Source organism: Scardinius erythrophthalmus (genome assembly GCF_964197995.2).
Source record: "Scardinius erythrophthalmus genome assembly, chromosome: 9".
In the NCBI taxonomy this organism is placed as follows: Eukaryota; Metazoa; Chordata; class Actinopteri; order Cypriniformes; family Leuciscidae; genus Scardinius; species Scardinius erythrophthalmus.
In genome coordinates this window covers 27,263,298-27,285,332 of record NC_138229.1, presented here as the reverse complement: position 1 = coordinate 27,285,332, position 22,035 = coordinate 27,263,298, and the positions used below count along the sequence as shown (strand labels likewise).

Below are 22,035 nucleotides of genomic sequence, written 5' to 3'. Positions count from 1 at the left end.
CAAAATCAAAGTCAACCATAATGCTGTTTAGATAGTCCACTGACAAGATAATGTACATAAATGTTCATTGAAAACTTGAGAGATTAATATTTAAAATAAATTGTTTAAATTATTAACACTACTTCTTTGTCATTTTATTTCATATATGATAGAAATAGGACTTTTAACAAATATTTATTTAAACAAAATTGTCAGTAACTAAACTAAATCAGTTAACAGACGCAATTAAATAGTCATTTTATAAACATCACTGCACCAAAAAATATTACTGAAAAAACAAAGCAAATAGAGACTATGATAAAATCATTCTAAAATGATCTTTCTCTTTTTAAAGGGACATAAGTGTTGGATGTACTATGTAAATATTCTGATGGATCCCAGTGTAAGAAATTAGGTTTATTTTTAAAGTTATTTCAGTGTGAACCTGTCACAATGTAACAGAGGTTTTGCAAAATGGTTGTTACTGGACCCGACAAAAAACATTTTTCAATTGTAGAGAGCTTAGTCAATGAAGATAACAACTTGTTTAATTACAAACGTCAGAAAAGGGAGAGAAAATAGTCATGTGATGCATTTATTTTAAAAAATAACCCTTGAGAAAGAATGCCTGAATTTTAGGCTTATCTGTGACTCTAATTTGTTCAGATTAATAATTTGTTCACAAATCAAACTTTCACCCTTAATATTTGTTGTGAGCAACCAGTGAGAAAAATGCATTTTTACTGTATTGTTTGCGCCACAGTCTTTCCCTCTCATCACATTCAATTCAAACTGCAACCTCACAATTCAGCTAAAGCATTGTTTTTCATTCAGTCCTAGTAAAAAAAAAAAAAAATTGGATCAATACTGAATAAGAACCAGTTCTTAATTATGGACTTAAGAATAAAGTGCTGCAAAAGTATTGGATCTGGCCCCTTTAAAAGCATAAACATTTCATGATGAGTTGATCCCAGCAGCAGCAGCAGCAGGTCATAATGTAGAAGAGGTGAATTCAGGTGTGCTGACTATGTTGTCCATCAGATACTGGCTGCATGCACAGAAATTTGAGTAGAAACTGGATGAGAGGCCTGCGATGTCAGTGGAGATGTACGGCATCACTTCTGGACTGGCCTGATTATAGTAGGAAATCTGAGGGCAAAACGAGAAACATGTCACACACTTCAGTGAGGAAGTACATAGTAAGCATCATATGAAGGAGTATTTTTTCTTACCTTTGAGACACTTTTCGACACCTCATAAATGGTGAACCCAGCACAGACCACCTCACCCCTGTTGAACCCCTCTGTGGGTGGATGAGTGGGTAGAGTGACTGATCGTAGGGCAATGACATATGGATCCCTAGAAAACAAATATACATCATATGTATTACACAGATAGTAATTTTGCTGCATTCATGTCATGTAGCGATGTCCTGTAATTACTAGATGACAACCAGTGACGTTCTACTCGGAGCTGTTCACATCCTCGGACGTGGAATTATGTTTTTCTATGGGAACACTATTAATGCCTAAATAAATCTTTGTAGTTTGAGTAATCAATAGACAAAACCACAAGACACCAAGACATCCAATTGCCTTATTAACCCTCATCCTCTCCTCGGATTCTGTAACAAATCCTTCCCTCGTGGGTCAAAATGACCCAAAGCCTTAAAATTATACTAATGTTTTTATATTATTTCATTTTAATAATATTTTTTTAATTTTTAATGCAATTTTTGATTTGATGTACCTTTAAATTACTAGATTTTATCAATAAATAATATAATTTTAGCACATTCCTCAAATTCTTTCAACTTAAATTCAAAATAACTTTCCAAAACATGCATAACCAGCTCAAAATATCTCACATTGGGTCAATTCGGGTGTCTCTGCAGACCTCTTGTGGAAAAAAAATATATAACATGATACCACTAGATGGTCTTATAGCTCAATATGGAGCAAATGAGCTGTTCCTCTGGGTCCTAAAGTCAGTTCTTGAGTTTATCTCTTCAGTATGCATTCAGATACACATGTAGACATAATAAAATCATTTTTGGTAATGTTTTAGCATTTGTAGGTTTAATTTTGAGCATTTTTTTAGGGTTTTATATGTATACTTTAGCATTCCACGCATTCCTAAGGGATGGGAAGGATGTGGTCCTTTTTTATTACAACCACATAAACTCCTCGAATCCAGTAAAAAAAATTGTGTGTATACGTGGTTCAAGTACGACAAAAGTCCTAAGGTCTCAGACCCCTCAGATGAACACTCCTTTTTTTCTTTTTAATTATTTTTTGACCCGAGGGAAAGATAGGTAAACTTAGTTTAGTGGACATAATATGTATTAAACTATGTGATGTTGTTTACAAAGTCATAATTACAAGTTCTACAAAAATGTGAACGCTTTTTACAAGTTGGAATCTCATAATTACGGTACTTCCGACATGCCGTGAACATCTTTAGAGAAGCTCGCTTAAAGGCAACATTAAATCCAAACTGATCTTATGTACTTATTTACATCCAAATGTGTTTGTAATCTTTGTCTTCTTTGTAATCTTGGTTCACTCAGAAATGCCACAGAACTAAAAGGTAGCAAATATTGTATATGTAGACTTTAATACCACATCCTCACCCGCTATCACAAGGCGGTCTTCTAGAGGCCAGTAAAATGAAGTCCTGAACTTTTCCTCCTTCACTGACGGAAGGAGTAACAACTCTATAGATGAAATCATCCTCATTGACCCTAATGAGTGGCTCACACAGACTGCACAATTAAAACAACACACACAAAAAAACATTTAATCATCACTTTAAACTGACATTTGGATTTGCAATTTTAAATCATTAGCTCTACTTCAAAAGTTTCTCATGTTTTTTTACCAAACATTTTCGGAATAAATCGACAAATAGGTATTACATTTATCCGTATTCTTCCCTTTTTCATTTGTAGTAAGTAGCTAATAGTACTGTGGTGTGTAGTGTCTCACGTGTAGTGATCGTCCCATTCCTGTCTGCGGCTGAGATCCGAGAGGAGGGTGAAGACCCTTTGTGCTGGGACATCCATCTCAAACTCCACCCTGAAACACAGACTCTGACTCTCCTCCACTGTATACAGACTCACCTGCTCAGAGTAAGACAATGAGCATCTGATGTTACAGGGGGAACATTATAATGTAAGACTGACGTATGGAGAGTAGCCCTTACATGACCCTTCTTTGAGCTGAGTTCCCAGTTGTTTTTGGCTGCAAGCATTTTCAGGGCTGACACATTATTGTAGCTCAGATACACCTGAAAATCAGAATAATTCAGCTCAAATAAGCCATCAATGCTGTCCAGACAACAGCACTATGTAAATACAGGGGAAAGGAGATACACATTGTGAGTAAATGAAACCTTTGATTAATGTAGTACTAACATGTTTTAGTCAACATACTGTACGTTGGCAAGGTGTAACACAATACCATATATTATTATGAGCAGTAAACAAGTATTTTGGAAAATTGTCAAGTCATATTTACATAATTCTGCAATTCTTGTCCATTTTATTGACTTTATTTGGTATGTCTATCCTGATAAATATATATATATATAAATAACTTTTTTTACTTCTGCCCAATTTGTGCCACAAGTTTGGACCTTTTAATGGTACATATTCATATAATTAGGTATTTTCTGTTGCAGGGAAAGTTACCTGGTTACTAGGGTCCCATGGGACAGACAGTGGCACTTCAGTCTGCTTACATGAGATGATGTACTTCCTGAGGAGAAACAAAACCAGATGAGCTCCAACTCATGAAGAACTGAACAACAGACAATACAGCTAAATGATGCTCCTGAAAAATGTAATATTATTTCATATTATTTCAAGTTTATTTTAATTATTCCATGAAATCATTTGAATAGTTTTTAAATAGATTTGAGACATTTAGATTTAAATGAAAAGAATATTTCTAGCCAAGCCAAAAAAAAATAAAAAATACATTAGAATTGAGCATAGTAAAAAAAAAAAAAAAAATATATATATATATATATATATATATATATATATATATATATATATATATATATATATATATATATACACACTCACCTAAAGGATTATTAGGAACACCTGTTCAATTTCTCATTAATGCAATTATCTAATCAACCAATCACATGGCAGTTGCTTCAATGCATTTAGGGGTGTGGTCCTGGTCAAGACAATCTCCTGAACTCCAAACTGAATGTCAGAATGGGAAAGAAAGGTGATTTAAGCAATTTTGAGCGTGGCATGGTTGTTGGTGCCAGACGGGCCGGTCTGAGTATTTCACAATCTGCTCAGTTACTGGGATTTTCACGCACAACCATTTCTAGGGTTTACAAAGAATGGTGTGAAAAGGGAAAAGCATCCAGTATGCGGCAGTCCTGTGGGCGAAAATGCCTTGTTGATGCTAGAGGTCAGAAGAGAATGGGCCGACTGATTCAAGCTGATAGAAGAGCAACTTTGACTGAAATAACCACTCGTTACAACCGAGGTATGCAGCAAAGCATTTGTGAAGCCACAACATTGGGCATCGTTTAAATGCCACAGCCTACCTGAGCATTGTTTCTGACCATGTCCATCCCTTTATGACCACCATGTACCCATCCTCTGATGGCTACTTCCAGCAGGATAATGCACCATGTCACAAAGCTCGAATCATTTTTTAAAATTGGTTTCTTGAACATGACAATGAGTTCACTGTACTAAAATGGCCCCCACAGTCACCAGATCTCAACCCAATAGAGCATCTTTGGGATGTGGTGGAACGGGAGCTTCGTGCCCTGGATGTGCATCCCACAAATCTCCATCAACTGCAAGATGCTATCCAATCAATATGGGCCAACATTTCTAAAGAATGCTTTCAGCACCTTGTTGAATCAATGCCACGTAGAATTAAGGCAGTTCCGAAGGCGAAAGGGGGTCAAACACAGTTTTAGTATGGTGTTCCTAATAATCCTTTAGGTGAGTGTATATATATATATATATATATATATATATATATATATATATATATATATATATATATATATTTATTATAATATATATATATGTATATATATATATGTATATATATATATATCTGTAATATTTCCAGATTTTCTAGGAACAACAATTCAAATCCTGACCTTAAAGTTTAAGAAAGTAAAGTGTATGTATTATATTTATGGATCTAGTTTTTAGCAGAGATGCACACTGACAGCGCCATCTGTGGGTGAGCTGAGGATGTTGCATTCTAGCCGGCTCTTCTTACATTGTTTTGTGAGATTATAAACTGGAGTTCTTGTTATCAGAATAAAAATAAGCACCAAGTTTGCTACCTATCAAGTCGAATCTTCTTCCTGGCAAGAGCCTCCTGGTATCTCCTCTGTCCCTCCTGTTAAAACATTCAGAATAGCACTCAAAATTCAGATTTGACAATTTCCAATTTACTTAAAGGTGCTGTATGTAGGATCCAGCGGCCTCTAGCGGTGATGTTTCATGTCTCATGTATGTTGTATTTTACCTTGCTATTTCATTACAGTTTACTATTATTTATTTTAGCATATCTGAAAACTTGTAATTTATCAGAAAAAAAGCCAACTCAGGGTCTGTTTTTATAGGCTACCTAAAATAAAGCGGAGGTCTCTCCATAATTCAAACGCTCTGCCAATGTTGATCCGTGTTTTCGTCCTGAGTCGATCCGATTGACGTTTGGCCTGACGAGCTTCAGCAGATAAAAAAAAATTTATCAACATTTTTTTTATGTTTTTTTATATTTTTTTTATTTTTTTGGAGTTTGTGTTGGAGTCTGTGTTGTGCTGGAGGCAGGTCGTTTTTTGGTGTTATCAGACTCCATGTCGTTAGCTGCAGTGCCGTCGCATAGACTGTATATAAAAAGGAGAGAGGCTCGGGAGCGCGCATGCACGTCACATCCGGTGGATTTCGCAGAAAATCCGACCTGGAGACTTCACATAAAAATAGGAATGCTGGCCTTCAGAGGTAATAGCAAAACACGAAAAGTGGATCAGTGTAATGTGTGATTACAACCCCTTCACAGACAGGCAATAAAAAAAGGATTCATTTTATAAAAAAAGTTACATACAGCACCTTTAATCAAATGAGTGTTGTCATGACCGTTCACACTATAAGCACAATGTGGATTCAGATTTCGTCTCCTCACCTGAGGTTCAGGTTTTATGGGAGGCAGTGGGCGTGGCCTTCCTTTCTCATCCAGCACCTCAAACGTCATGAAGGCGCTGTTAATGTGCCTCAGAGGTTCCTCTCTGTGATAGGCTTCTGCACAGACGCCTACCTCCATACTGCAAAACCAGAGACACTGCCAGTCAGCTGACTGACATCATTACAGTGTAGTCATTAGAATCTAAATACAGCTCTTGGATGCCCATTACACAAGCCCACCTGTTCTTGAATGTGTTATTGACAATGGCTTTCAGAACCAAACGATCTCCAACCTGGGACGGGCCTCTGAAGTGAAACATGTCTATGGTCCTCAGAGTAGGATGAGCATTGCATAAACGACTGTTAAAAAATTAGAAAGCCATACAGTATATCTTGAGTTTTTTAATAATTCAAAATAAGACCATCATGAGACAGTTTTCTTTCCTGTGCTGATGTACTTTCTATAGAAACAAGAAGATTTGGTGGGACAGACTTTGCAACATGCTAGTTAGTTTCAGGTGGTATTAGGGGAGGAACACTCTCATTTTAGAGAATTTTGCATATTGTTGTCCTATTGTTAGTTTCATTGCTTTTATTGCTCTCCTCATTTGTAAGTCACTTTGGATAAAAGCGTCTGCTAAATGATTAAATGTAAATGTAGAGAGCAGCTGATTTTCACGTACATCTGTGTAGTGCAGGATGAGTCATAAATATTTTAAGTCAGACAAATAGTTTTTTCATGCACTGGTCTATGTTGACATTTTGGGCTATTTTACTTCCATAACATTTCTTCTTTCAGACTAGCAGGAAGAAAACATCCAAAATGCACATTTAAGTGTTTATTTTTATTTTTATTAAATTATCTCTATTTGTTTTTGGGGGGGGGTTTCACATGCACTGAGCCATAAATCTCCTCTTCGGTTGCACTAACATACACCAAACCTTCCAGTTTTATTCTTATCTATATTCTTAAGGTTTTTACACATGGGTTTGTTTATATATAATAATATTAATACTAAAGGCCAAAAAACTTTCATTTTGATTTCATGGTGACTTTAAACAGGTTTTTGAACCTCGCTTTATCAAATGTTCCGATTTTTGTTCTGGAAATGTATCCAAATTATTTATCATTATTAATTTAATCGTTATCGTTTATTATATATTATATATCATACATATTTAATCAGATAATTCCTCATTTGCTTATATAAACAACATTTCAGAAAACAAAACAATTGTGATTAATCAACTAGGATGGTAAAGTCATATCTGTTTATTTGTTTGTTTGTTTTTAATTGTACCCTTAGTATAAATTATATATCTTCTAAAAGCAAATGACAACTTTTAGGATTAAACTAGCAAACAGATGGCCTCAAATCCAACACACATGAACTAAATGGCACAAATCTTAATTATGATTTCATGGAGTATTTAAATAAGCTGAAGTTCATGCTCTTTGTTTTAATTAAAGCTTCAGTGTACTGTCATTGCAGAAGTCTCTTTTGCGGCACGTTTATGACAACATTACAAACCTTGAACCCTGATCTAGTGCAGGTCGAGGGTTTAAAGCTAAATATTAACTGCTGTATAAAAATGCACTTTACAAGTGTGTGGGCACAAACCTGGCTGCAATAGTAGCGACATTTTCCATCCAGGCCATAATCTGGCCGCCGAATGTGTTGACCTGGTGATTGGCATGAGGAGGAAGAACCAGCTCGACGCTTTCCACTCGTGTCTTTTCTGTCGGCACAGCCTCATCTTCACCACGGTTCTCTGCCTCACAAACAATAAAACACCTCCTTAAGACATTAAACAGATGCTTGGAGGAAACTAAATGATTGTCTAGAATAGATCATGTGCAGGCGCATATAGTTGGCTCTAAAAATGTATATTCTGTCATCATTAACTCACCCTAATTTACTCCAATGGGGATTCTAAATATCTTATTTCATGTTCCACAGAAGAAAGAAAGTCATACACGTTTGGAATGACATGAGGGTGAGAAAATACTATGACATAATATACTTCTTTTTGTATGAACTATGCCTTTAAGGCCATGTAACTCACTCTGTCTGAGATATTTTCACGTGTTCAGTCTGTGACGTGTTTGGGCAGAGACTTGAATGAAAGGGAAGTGTCTCCATGTCTTACAACACTTACCCTCACTGATACTTCTCTGGAAGGTCTTGTTGTTGAGCAAATCCTGCATGGTGTCATGGTGAATGAGTCTCATCCTCCTCCTCTCAGCTGCTAAACTGTGCTCCACCTGCTCTTGGTGTGTGCAGGGCACAACCTGCTTTAGCTGCGCCTGCAATCACAGCCCAGAAACATTTCTTATCTACATATTACCTCATTGTTAATAACTGGTTTAATAAAAATGAGTGAAGAGTAAAGGTGCATTCAAATGCTGCGCTGAATGCAATTGTATCAGCCTAGTTTATTTGCAGCGTGTCCTTACATAAGATAATATTCCACAGCCATAACAAAAAAGTAAGCCTAATCAGTTTATGAAATATGTTTTTCCCCATTAACTGAGATGTTAGTGGGCCTAGCATATTTATAAAGGTTATTAGACACATTATTATTGCAGTGTTTTCTCATACCTTGTTTGCATCTGTGCGTCTGGCGACGAATGTGGCAAATGCCCGACACACTCTCCAATGCCGGCCACTGTACAGGTCCTCACAGATGACTTCTATCCCCACCTCACACACAAACACCAATACATACGGCCATAATTACCACTCTACTTAAACAATATTAATACAACAATATTTAAGAACAATGTGCTAGGGGGGGTTAACAGAAAATTTGAGAGAATTGCTTTTGATCGATTTTTTTTCTTCCAGACTGTAATTTTAAGCCTGTCAAATATGATATATCAACTAAAGGCATTATTTAAATATGCTTAACAAATTATTTTAATACTGAATTTGTCATTACTGTTTAAAACTGGATTAAAATAACCAACAGTTATATTTTTTTAACAATATTTTTTTGATTATTCCATTGACAAGGCAGTTTTTAACAGTAAAGATAGTTTCATATAGTCTTCAAATTGTTTTGTGAAAATATATCTAACTGTATTTCAAAACATATACTTTTAATATTATGTATATTAAGTTTCTCCTCACCACTGTCACTCTTAGCGTTCTTGCTCTATGGCAATATTCTCTCCTAATCTTTGGAAAATATTTACAAATAACTGTTTAAAAATTCTACAAATAAATTTGAATCAAATTCAAAACGGTTCTCTTATCATCTACAGTACACTAATAGAAATACTATAGTAATATAGTAATACTGGGTAGAAAAAAGGTATCTAGTAAACAAAGTAGTGCCGTCAAATCGATTAATCGTGATAAATCGAATCTAAATAAAAGTTTGTGTTTATATAATATATGTGTGTGTGTATATATATATATAATGTATATATATTAAACACACACACATATATATATATAATATATATATATAAATATAATAATGTATATACACACACATATATTAAACACAAACTTTTATATTGAGACAGTATATGTAAATAGCTGTGCCTTTTATAGTTTATGATTATCATACTTAGGGGTGCTTGGCTTGAAAACGTCTAAAGTGTAACACAATAGTAAGAAATTTGTAGGTCTTAGAGTAACTTTTTCTAAAAAACATATACAGTGTGATTTGATTAAAACGTGTTTGTTACCTCCATGCTTGAGTTGAAGGCCCTGTTGACTTTGGCTTTAATGTTGACCACTTGTCCAACACTGAAAAATATTCGTGAGTGATAATGACAGTGTCTCATTAGAGGTTGTTTTCCACTGGGCTTGTATTTCTGAGACTCTCCTCACTAATCAAAGTTTCGTTTGATTGGTGTTGTTTTATTAGCACAGTCTGACAGGCTGGCAGAGTAATTAACAATCTTCTGTCTAATAGCAGTTTAATAGCACAATAAACCAGACAGAACTGCCAGTACTCCCTAAGGCAAATGACATGCTGGTAAGGAAATTTTTCAAAAGACACTGAAATGTGGCTCTAATTATCTCAAACATAAGTGATATTTCTTCTGTACCCGATAGTGTGCTCGAAGTAGATGTCATCAACAGAAGCTGTCACACAGAGGCATCCAGCGTGTCTCTCCGCTGGAATACAAGCAGATCTAAATAAGTCATGTTGACACTAATGAATCTCACTGCATTTTAACAGATTTACCTGTTCGTGACTGACAGGTGAAAAAATGTACCTAATAATTTATCCCATATTGAAAGGTTTCCAGTGATGCAGTCACATGCACATCTAGATTATTTGCTCTAGGTTTGCTTAGTCATTGCAAACAAGTCCTCAGTATTATACTAACACTCATATCCTTATAAAGAGAATTTCTGGAGCCTTTACAATGCAGGTTAAAGGTGCTTCGCATCACTCATTGTGCAAACTCACCAGACAGACACGCTGTGCAGTCCATCCATTTGAGCAGCTGTCCGATGCTCAGTTCTCCGCAGTGGTTGGCATGGCAGGGCAGCACTATCTGGCTCATCTTCACCTCTGAAGGGTTGCGATGCTGCTGCCCTTTATCCTCCAGATGAAGGTCATGCAGATTGTTCTTAAGCTCGGACTCTGAAGCCATGCTGATGAGCTGAAAGCCGGCGTCTGAGAAGAACAATAATAATGTTCAAAGTTAATATTAGAAACTGGAGTTTTGTATAGCAATCCAATCCCATTAAGTATTTGGACACTTAACCAAACCTGCGAAGGTCATTGAATAAGATAACTAGAAAGTGATCAAACAATCTTCATCTTATTTTGATCCCTATATGTATTTTTTATAAAAAATAAAAAGTCTGATATGTGCAGCCTTTTTAAACAATAATAATAAATGTTTGATATTCTATCTAATGCAATGACATTCATTTCAAACATGTTCATGTTAACAAACACTGAGTATTACTGTTAGTTACTTTAGCATAATGCTAATTATTAAAGTCAGACCTAAAAGTAAATTTTACACCCAAAAAAAGTGTAGGCTACTGTATGTATAAAGCTGTATAAAGACATTGGTAGATGTAAACATCTGTTAATGAGAGAAATAAAGGGACAATCACAATTATGAATATAAGACTACTAATATAAACAGTTGTAGGCTATTTTATTTGTACAAACAATATAAGCATAGCTAATAATTGCAACAAAAAGAGAAAAAAAGTGGAGATAAGGTTAGAAAGCATGAAGCTTGCGGTGTCAAAATGCCAGCGCGTTATGGCAACGACGTCTCAGATAGTCTGCGTAAATAAATGCCTTTCGGGTGATTTGTTACAATTACAAAAGTGCACATGATCAAATGTCCACATCAAATGTCCAAATAAAACAAAAAAAAAAACACTGAAGCTCGAACTTGAGTGTGTCACGCGCTAGAACCATAGACTGTAAAAATACCTCATTGGTTCTTGCGCGCCACGCACGCACGCGCATTTGCGCTTCTTATTTTCACACACACTTGAAGCTGCATATACCGCCACCTACTGTACAACACCTGCGTCACAGCTGACGTAATAAAGAATTAAAAAAAAAATGCTTAATCGGCCCCGGGACAGTTATCCTTTTTATTTATTTATTTATTTACTCATTTAATTATTCATTTCAATCTTATTTTCCTTATTTATTTCCTTTTATATTATTTAAAGTCCGCGTGAACCGGAAGTTGCAAACGACTTTTCTCCAGTGTTGTGACGTATTTCCCAGTGAAACGGAATATTGAACAGAGGGCAGGGTTTTACTTTAGCGCTCCTCCTCTCCATCTCTCGCTCATAACAGACTAAAGGCTGATTTATACTTCTGCGTCGGACCTACGCCGGAGCCTCTACGCTGTAGGCAACGTGTTGGTTTTCATATATACTTCTGCGTCGTTGTCCGCGTTCACGCGCGCAGAGGGAGCATGTGAAACCCGAGGGAGCGGTCCTAGCAGACCAATCACAGCGCTTGCGTCCGCGTAGAATTGACGCGTTGTTACATTTTTGGAGAGGTGCACGTCAGGGTACGCCGAAAGGTACGCTCGCTACACACAGCCTACGTCGTAGCTACGGCGTAGGCCTCATTATACTTCTGCGTCAGACCTACGCCAGAGCCTATACGCCGTAGGCAACGTGTTGGTTTTAATTTATACTTCTGTGTCGTTGTCCGCGTTGACGCGCACCTAGGGAGCATGTGAAACCCCAGACCAATCACCGCGCTTGTGTCCGCGTAGAATTGACGCGTTGTTACATTTTTGGAGAGGTGCACGTCAGGGTACGCCGAAAGGTACGCGCGCTACACACAGCCTACGACGTAGCTACGGCGTAGGCCTCATTATACTTCTGCGTCGGACCTACGCCGGAGCCTATACGCCGTAGGCAACGTGTTGGTTTTAATTTATACTTCTGTGTCGTTGTCCGCGTTGACGCGCACCTAGGGAGCATGTGAAACCCCAGACCAATCACCGCGCTTGTGTCCGCGTAGAATTGACGCGTTGTTACATTTTTGGAGAGGTGCACGTCAGGGTACGCCGTAGGGTACGCGCGCTACACACAGCCTACGACGTAGCTACGACGGCAGTTCGACGCAGAAGTATAAAACAGGCTTAACGGTTTGAGGGGAGTGGTTAAGCGTTTCCCAAACCAAGCCGTCAAGTGTGCGTCATCAGGGAAGGTCCTCCAATGCAGAGGGGAGGGGCATTTTCAGATTTTGATTAAAGATTACAAAGCCAAAAAATTTTTTTGTGTGGATTGACTTGCATGGATGAATTGTTCACCACAAAACGATCAATTTAGGCAAACAAAGTAAATATGGTCAATTTTGATTTCATGTGGACTTTAACGCCGTTTTTCTCTAAACTTTTCCATAAGCTCCTTAAAACTCTGCAGCCCCCTGGCCTGGGGTCCATGAACCCCAGTTAATTTTTTTTTTTTTTTTTTTTTTTTACAGACTGGACTGGACCTGCTTAAACTAAACCTTTTTGTTAATTGCATTTGCCAGCATACTAAACATCATGAGTACTTCAGATATAGGCGAACACTAACTGCACGTCACAGTGTTGTACTTCTACTGATAATTGCGCAACCCTAAATAAACCTTTGAAGTGACACTCCTCACATTCACGCCCTTTATTTAATGAGTAAAACTGAGATACATTCCTGTGCCATGCCAATACGATTTGTCAACAATTTCACTTAAACATAAGATTAGATGTTATGTGTGATTGTGTTCCGCGCAGCGCCTTTACAATGGAGCGAATAGACGTGCAGTTGTTGAATGACTATGCAGAACGGCGTCAAAACATGATTTAGCTGAGACGTGGCTTGATGAATAGATATAAAGTATCATTCACGCCCTTACCGCGATTTTCCTTGAGAGTCAGGTTAAATTCAACACAGCAAAATCAACTCCAGTGATTGACAGGCACGGAGTGTTCACGGAAGCGCACGAGTGCTCAGCAAAAACCTCTTCAGTCGCGCGCGTGTAGTGTTCACTAACAAGTAGCCTATTCACTAAGACCCCGCCCCGTGCCTCGTGTTTAGCTACATGTGTTGTGTAAAGTTCACGAAACTCTTAGGATCCTTATTGTATGCTCTCTCTCACATCAAAAACCATAACAAACTTGAAAGAAAACAATCATGTTTGCATTCAGCACGGAATGTGTTGACACCTGCGGTTTATCGCTTATATTGCTGTCCGACAGGTGGCGCAATAAGTCTTTGAAAGCAGAGGATAGCGCTTCAACTAGAGTCAGGAGTCAGCAAAGCTTTGTTAGCATAATTTTTAACATTTACAACAGTACCAAAGCACGTACAGTAGCCTACAGAAATATGTATTTTAATACATTTTAGGTAGGTGAAATTATTTTAAAATCATGCAATGAAATAATTGAGAGAATTCATTTAGGTACTGTAATAAATCACTAATTGGATAAATAAATCACTCACTACTGTAATAAAAATGTGTTTTACATAGATTGCCAAAGCAGCAATGCACACGATAAAACCAAATTACAGAAAAACATGTTATTAATAACAAAATAACCTTCAATATGATTATAATTTAAAAAAGAAATACTCAGAGACAACGCGTGATCAAAGCAATTTGCAATATACTACCCCTTTTTGAAGAAGATGGTTTTATTGTTTTAACTTTTATGCAGATGAGGGGGATCGTGAGGTCATGAGGTCGAATATTTTGATTGGCCTATGAAGCTGTCAATCATGCACCGCGGGTTCCCGCCCACACGCAGTTCATGCTCTGGCTGTGGCAGGGTCGGTTGAAGCGGATGGGGTCAGAGGCGGGCTACACGTTGACAGCTGGAGCATTGAGCATAAGGAAACATCGCAGTCAAGCTGGCAGACGCGTTTATCTTCAGCGCAAGACATGTTCGCGAAAGGTAAAGGGACCGCGGTGCCATCGGACGGGCAAGCTCGGGAAAAGTAAGCGCTGCTCTCTCTCTCTCTGTCTTCTTTACACGCACAGCTGATGTTGTGTTATGTCATTATGTCTTCTAAAACAAATGTCTTGTTCAAGATATTTCAGTGATGTTAGAGTGAAAACTGATTCTGTTTTAATGTCTTTATTTATTTGCTATACATGTAAGTTTTTAATTTTTTTTTAGTTTTATTAGAGTATAATATTTATTTCACAACATGCCAGTTTGCAAACGCCCATGGTGAAATCAATTATTGTTTTGGAAATACAGTATAGCCCATACTAGACTCAAACAGTTGTTGGTGGAAGCAAACTGCAATGATGATTCTCTTGGACAAGAATAAGACTGTGTGTTATTAATATGTAGAAAAAACCCAGACAGTTTAATTAGATGGCATCAGTTTTTATTGAAGCATCTGTTTTACTGTACAGGTTGGCATTATACGTCTATGAATATTTGCTACATGTGGGAGCTCAGAAATCCGCACAGACGTTTTTATCAGAGGTGTGTATGTGCATATTCATATTTACTTCAGTGAATGATCATGTGCATTGACCAATCTTGTTATGCATTCATTGTGTGTGTGTTAAAGTCATCTGCTGTCTGTTTTTATTATGCTTAGATAAGATGGGAGAAGAACATAACCCTTGGAGAACCTCCAGGCTTTCTGCACTCTTGGTGGTGGTGTGTATTAACTCTCTTCAGTTGTTGATCAGTGTTGTGCTGTATATGGAATCTTTACAATATGTTATAAACTTAAGAATAATTGAATTGAATGGATACCAGGCTGTGACATTTAATGATATCTGGCTGCTTGGCTTAGACTTGGTTTGGGGGAATATATTAAAAGAATCTGAAGGGAAATCAATAATTACTTTTGTTATGATTTAGGCTACCTGAAATATTTGAGTTCAATACAACACTAAGCATAAAATAAGTTAATCTCAACAGATAGCCCATAGTCTTAATACTGCGTTATCAATGTTATGATCAGTAAGTATAACCGTTGTGACACTGCAATATCTTCTCATTCCAAACAATGTTGTCATTACGCAGTGTGTTTTGGGACCTGTACTGTGCAGCACCTGAGAGACGGGACACATGTGATCACTCCAGTGAAGCGAAGGCCTTCCATGACTATGTAAGTGATGCGTGTTTAATTCACCCCTCGCTAGCACATCGTAATAGAAGAGATCTGCTGTTTCACAATGAGATAAAACCACTGAAATGTTACTCTGTGGTGTGAAGCAGAATATTGATCGCAAATATGAGATTGCGGCTTATTTATTGTTTTAGTTCCAGGTCAGCTTTGTTTATCCTCATTCCATTAATGTTAAATTGGTATTGAATATCCTTTTTTCAGATTGGCGCGCTTGATTTGAATTTGATTGCACATTTAGTGCATGACTGTGTCCAGTTTGGGTGAGCTTGTGAACAGGAAAGCATTTCCTTCACATTATTCTTGGGAATTAGGGGATCGGTAAACTGTTGAATGAATATGGCTTGAATGTCAGAATATTGATAGCATTAGGTTATGTAACAGTATACATTGAGTGATTGTGTGTACATGCTACCAGTACTCACTGCCCTAGAATGGGAACGTAAAAGGGCTTATGAGGCACATGTAAAATCAGACTTCCACCATGTTGAAACCAGGAATGATGCAGTTAAGTAATGAGTTATAAAATCTCTATCATGTAAATCTTGAGTTATTGCGCTAAATAACCATCCGTGACCCTAACAAAGATGTTTTGTTAATCGCTTGGTTTGTATTTCATTTTATACTTATAAAATGAACATTAAATATGTTCTGATTGTCCTGATGCAGTTTCTCATTCAGACAAATTGCTTGTTGCATCACTCTTGGTTACTGGAAGTGTTATAGGTGAACTAGAGTCCACAAAATGTGTCTACTACACCTGGCCTGAAAAGAAAGCTGGACATTTGCCTCTTCAACTTGTGATGTTTGATGGAATGCTCACAGTTAAATCACCTTATTATAGGGATGGCTCGATACCATAATTTTGGTTTCGGTACGGTACCAGAACCTAATACCTCGGTATCGATACTAAATCGATACCACAGGTGACAAATAACCAGCTTCAAAATTTAAGTGAATTGAAACAATTTTATTAAAAAACACTGCTTGAAACTCTGCAGTGCAAACAAAAAGTATCAAAATGTTAAAATAAATAAAAAACAGTCAGGGAACTTACAGTAGATTAAATTTTGATTTTGAAAAAAAAAGAAAGAAAGAAACCTGAAATGATACAATTAAAATAGGTTAAATAATTGATTAATATAGAATAATAATAGAATAATGAAATGACTAATTTTTTGCTGTCATGCATTAACAGAGAATTATCAACATTTATAGCATTTATTCATCTTGGTTTGATTACTGTTTGGTTTGTGTTTGGGTTCATATTAGTTTAATGCATTGCATATAAAGTAATGTTAACATGCTAAACATGTATTAGTATATTTAAATAATAATTACTGATTGATCGATCTAGATTAATAAATGCTATAATACGGTTAGGTCAGGTTACCTAATGAATGTTGACAAATGTAGCTTAAATGTAAAGTGTTACTCTAACATTCATATTAGTAATATCCATATTACTACTATTACTCTAGATTCCTTAGATTCCTCTAGGGGTCGCACTCGCCACAGCAGCAGTGATATGCCATTCATTTTACTATCACTAATACTAAAATTAATATCACTAATCTCTTTATTCATTCAAATTCAATTAATATATGATTGTTTGAAAGTGCAAAAATTATGAGACCTAAACTTCATTGGTTCTAGCGTGTCATGCAAGCACATTTGAGCTTTCGTGTTTACCGTGTCATATTTAATTGATAAGCTTTTATGTATGTGCGCTATGAATAAAAGTCTAAATTAAAACAGTTGAATGATGGACTCACCTGTCGATCTCTGAACTCTTTGAACAAGTCAGGATGATCAAGTGACAAGTGCTCAACGTTAGCCAAATTTGATGTGTTGCCTCCCGTCGCAAATTTAAAGCAGTGTTTGTAGAGTGGTGCATTGAGGTCTGTTGCTTCACCTTTCTCCTTACTTTTGTAGGCAAAGTAATGCTATATTTCACTCCTACTGCTCTCTTTATTTATTAATTACGGGCGTGTAGAATGAGCTTCATCTGTTTGATCCATCGTGTTCCTCCGTTGTCACCGTTTGCCGGTTGTGCGTGACCCGCGTCAGTTTGGGTAGCGCACTGCCGCCTAGCGGTGAACTGCGAAACAGCAGCGCATTAAATACCGAATTGAGCAAAATTATGATATTGTACCGTTTGAAATATAATATATACCGGTATTTTTGCAGTACCGGTATACCGCGCATCCCTACCTTATTAGAAATGTAATGCTCTTTGTTTAGGTAATTGTCAATATCCTCCGCCATTCAGGGTCTTTTAGAGTACTTTGATATTGACCACAATGGCTTGGGGTTAGTACTGTACGTCATGATTGGAAAAACGTATGTTATTTGAAACAGAGACCAGTCTTACACAAATCTCCCCAAATCCTAGAGTTTTATAATGCTGTAGATGTTCTTAGGCTGGATTAAGTTGAGTAAGCTGTGAGGATTTATTTTGTAGTTGTGGAGCTTTGGTCCCTTCCACAACAGACACTCTAGCAGGTTGCATAACATTAACTCTAGTGCAATGGCAATAGAATTACAATTAAAAATAGAAAACTCTTAAAAATACTACAATCCTTCAGAAGTTTGGTAATGAATTTATTTTGAAAGAAATTAAGGCTTTTATTAAGCAAGGATGCATTAAATTGATCAAAAGAGACAATAAATAGGCCTTTTTTTTATGTTATGAAAGATTTCCATTTCAAATAAATGCTGTTTTCTTTTGAACTTTCTAATCATCAAAGAATCCTGAAAAGATTATCACAGTTTCCACAAAAATATCAAGCAACACAACTGTTTTTCGACTTGGATGATAACAATAAATTAGGGCTGTCAAAAGATTAAAGGCCCGTTCACACCAAGCACGATAACTATAAAGATAACGATAAAGATAACTATATATGCTTCCACACCAACGACCGATAAAGGTCTTTTTATTCTAAGCACGCGCGTGCCCGGATGATCCAGATCCATTTTTAATGCGCGAGACCTTTAAATTAGAATGGATTCTGATTGGCTGTCAGTGTTTTATCGTTCGACAGCTGGAAAACAAAATCGTTCTGAAAGTGATCCCAGCGATATCGTTTCTCATATCTTTATCGTTATAGTTGTGGTGTGAACTCTGTTATTCTTTAATATGGAGAACGATTTTTAGAATTATATCTTTATCGTTATCTTTATAGTTATCGTCCTTGGTGTGAACGGGCCTAAATCGCGATTAATCGCATCCAAAATAAAAGTTTGTGTTTACATAATATATGTGTGTGTACTGTGTATAATTATTTTGTATATATAAATACACACAAATGCATGTATATATTTAAGAAATATTTGCATACATATACTGTATATATTTATATATAATTTATATTATATATAAATATAATTTTTTATATATAAATTACACATTTTTCTTAAATATATACAAGCATGTGTGTGTATTTATATATACAAATTTAATTATACACAGTACACACACATATATTATTTAAACACAAACTTTTATTTTGGATGCGATTAATCGTGATTAATCTTTTGACAGCCCTACAATAAATGTAACATAAATCATGTGACACTACACACTGGAATAATGATGCTAAAATATATTCAAATAGAAAACAGTCATTTTAAATTGTAATAATATTACAGTTTTTACTGTATTTTTGATCAAATACATGCAGCCTTGCTTTGAATAAGAGACTTCTTTCAAAAACATTCAAAAAAATCTTACCAAAATTAGCCTTTTGAACCCCAGCATGTATCTAGCCTAAGTGTTCATGCTAGTTTTACATGGTTGTTGTTTTTTCTTCAAGATATGCAGTATAATGTGGAAGGTCTTCATCCGTCATTGTGCCATTAAAATATGGCAGGCAGTTCTCATGGGATTACCTGGCCCTTTACAACCTGAAATGGTGGTCGATTGTGGTGGGGTGGGGGAGGGGAGCTTACAAGATCTGATAATGGTGAGGTCTCCTCTAGCTTTTTAGCTTTTTAACCCTGACACAGCAGGAAAATGTGTCGCACCCGCCCCACCTCCCTTCAGGGAAAAAAATAAACTAGACTCCGAACACAAACCTCTCTTAGTAGAAGTACATGATTCAGTCATTTGACTTGGATGGCAATTAAATACTGGTATAAGTTTTCCGGTCACAGGAATGTAGCGGACAGTCAAGGGAGGTGCTTTGGTTTGTCACACCTGACAGATTTTTTGAGTGAGCACGCTAAATGTTGGTTTGAGCAACAGCTGAATGCAAAGGAGTTTGTTGGAAATCATTGATTTGACTGTCAAATCTTCTCACTGCTCAATTTTCCTCACACCTTTGAAGGTGGTGTGGCAATCAGCATTCACTAGTTGGCCATTGAAAGTGTGAAGACCCTCCAGTCCCCTGTGTATTCTGTAATGATATTAACATGCAGTGATTGCTTTGATCAATCAGAGGTTGACAGAATCCAATGCAAGGTCACACTTATGATCTCAGTCCTTGTGTCTCCTGAGGCTCTCGTCAGCCGTGTACACAAACACATGATGGGGTCATTCCATTGAATTCTATTGTTTTTACACCGAGCTAATAATGATATTTACTCTAAATCAATACCCTCTCTGTAAATGTAACCCTCACTTGACCTTTTTCTAGGGGTGACTAAATCGGTGACTCTCAATAGTGACCACAAATTAAGAATTAGTTCCTACGACTTAATCATTTGTATTAAAACAAGGAAATTTTTGTCCTTACAAAGATTTATTTGATCATTTGATGTGACAATGTACCTGCTGTTCTGCAGTACTGGTACCACTGATTGCCGTCTGCTTTAAAACGCTCCCGATAGTGTTTGTGTGAATGCTCTGTCAAAGGTTTCTTACAACGTGTTTTTGCAACGTTGAGATTTGTAGCCAATCACAGACATATCTGTTGAGTACGTGAATGCAATGACCAATCAGATGTTTAAGGTAGTTCAACACTGCTCAAAATGGGAGTTTTTGATTAGCGTGAGTTCTGCATGCTCACGATTCCTTTCATTATAACCAACAAAATATAAACACGATGTCAATAAGAGATTCATTGCACAGCATAGACAGCTTCATTGATTATAACAGGAGTTTGTGTATCTGACATTGAGCTGAAGTAATTGACAGCTTCAGTGATTATAATGGCAGCGATCTTTGCTCGCTTTCTGCATGTAGTATATATTTTTCATGCTGCTAACTACACATTGCAAAGTTTCTCGATTGACAACTGTAATTAAATGCACGATTGAATCCGATTGACAGTGATAACCATAGTAATGGACGGAACAAAACAATCTGATACTGTATGTCAAATGATCTGTGCATTAAGTATTGGAGTGTAAATGCAAAATAATAGACCTGCCACTTTTTCTATGTAATGTGTTACTAAGTTGTTCATTTTATTACTAACTTTACAAATCAGTCACCCAATGACTATTTGCATATACATTTACAGATTTTTAAATATAAAATAGTTCTAAGAACTTTTGTCTTATGATCGGTCCTGGCAGTGATTATTTCATGAATGAATACGTTAATATTAAGTTAATATTACAAACTGTTTCTGCATAAAATATTTTGGATTTAATGTCAGTACAGGCACTTTGTACTGTGTGTGGTGGATGACTGTTCATCCGCCACAGCCGAATACCATTTTTGACCCAGGACAAACCCTGATATTAACATATATTTAAACAGAAAATAGTTATTTTACTTTGTAATAAAATTTTACAGTATTACTGTTTTTACTGTATTTTACATGCAGCATTACAGGTTTGTTTCAGAAACATAAAAAAAATCTAACCTGGCCCCAAGCTTTTGGTTTGGTAGTTTAGGCAAAACCTGACCCACACACATATCCTCCCCCTTCTCTCCTTTCTTTGTCTGTTTATTTTTTACTGGCGTCAGGGATGTACAATTGCTGAAAAAAGCCCCCAAAAAACTTTCTTGTCAGCCTGTCAGGACTAGTCTGTCTAGACACACCAAGCGTGGGACACACCAATCTTCAATAACTGTTGTTTTAGGGCTCTATATTAGTTCTTGTATTTCACAATACTTGTTTCTACACCATAAACATCATGAAGGTCTTTGAAACCGTGGACATGTTTGCAAACCCTTTTTTTGTTTATGTACAGTTACTCGTAGGTTTGCACCACTGTCTGCGTTTACAGCCCAGGGAGCAGCAGGGGACTGGAGAATACAGGAAGGAAGTGAATGACAGAGAGAGAGAGAGGGAGTGCAGGCAGGGGAGGGGTGTTGGGTCA

At 36.7% G+C, this 22,035-nt stretch overlaps 2 protein-coding genes across 10 annotated transcripts in view; one reads left to right on the top strand and one right to left on the bottom strand.

The window, feature by feature from the left end:
• Positions 1-118: 118 nt before the first annotated feature.
• Positions 119-13,645, bottom strand: acot11a (acyl-CoA thioesterase 11a). 2 transcript variants are annotated; one of them, XM_081375248.1, is made up of 16 exons: positions 13,523-13,645; positions 10,595-10,804; positions 10,227-10,296; positions 9,861-9,921; positions 8,764-8,865; positions 8,321-8,468; positions 7,783-7,933; positions 6,401-6,520; positions 6,162-6,300; positions 5,320-5,375; positions 3,671-3,737; positions 3,184-3,267; positions 2,967-3,100; positions 2,612-2,743; positions 1,212-1,338; positions 119-1,128 (listed from the first exon to the last, which is right to left on the bottom strand). In XM_081375248.1, exons 2-16 carry the CDS (start codon positions 10,779-10,781, stop codon positions 970-972), a joined length of 1,737 nt encoding a protein of 578 aa, XP_081231374.1. In that variant the 5' UTR covers positions 10,782-10,804; positions 13,523-13,645; the 3' UTR covers positions 119-969. The 2 variants fall into 2 exon arrangements, with proteins under 2 accessions (XP_081231374.1, XP_081231375.1); XM_081375249.1 differs by having other exon boundaries at positions 561-1,128; positions 2,612-2,722.
• Positions 13,646-14,412: 767 nt separating this feature from the next.
• The window catches only part of ssbp3a (single stranded DNA binding protein 3a), a 34,098-nt gene continuing 26,475 nt past the window's right edge, over positions 14,413-22,035 (top strand). For all 8 annotated transcript variants that reach the window (XM_081375258.1, XM_081375256.1, XM_081375254.1 and 5 more), the window contains exons 1-4: positions 14,413-14,604; positions 15,032-15,104; positions 15,223-15,284; positions 15,657-15,741. In XM_081375258.1, coding sequence (XP_081231384.1) covers positions 14,549-14,604; positions 15,032-15,104; positions 15,223-15,284; positions 15,657-15,741 — 276 coding nt within the window. In that variant the 5' untranslated portion in view covers positions 14,413-14,548. The remainder of the gene's footprint in view (positions 14,605-15,031; positions 15,105-15,222; positions 15,285-15,656; positions 15,742-22,035) is intronic.

Excerpts from the sequence above, each read along its gene's own strand:
- acot11a (XM_081375248.1), bottom strand. The coding sequence starts at position 10,781 with ATGGCTTCAGAGTCCGAGCTTAAGAACAATCTGCATGACCTTCATCTG. Across the intron at positions 8,469-8,763 it reads GACGCACAGATGCAAACAAG|GCGCAGCTAAAGCAGGTTGT; the intron begins GTATGAGAAAAC and ends CTGTGATTGCAG. Across the intron at positions 1,339-2,611 it reads AGACCGCCTTGTGATAGCGG|GGATCCATATGTCATTGCCC; the intron begins GTGAGGATGTGG and ends TTTGTTTTCTAG.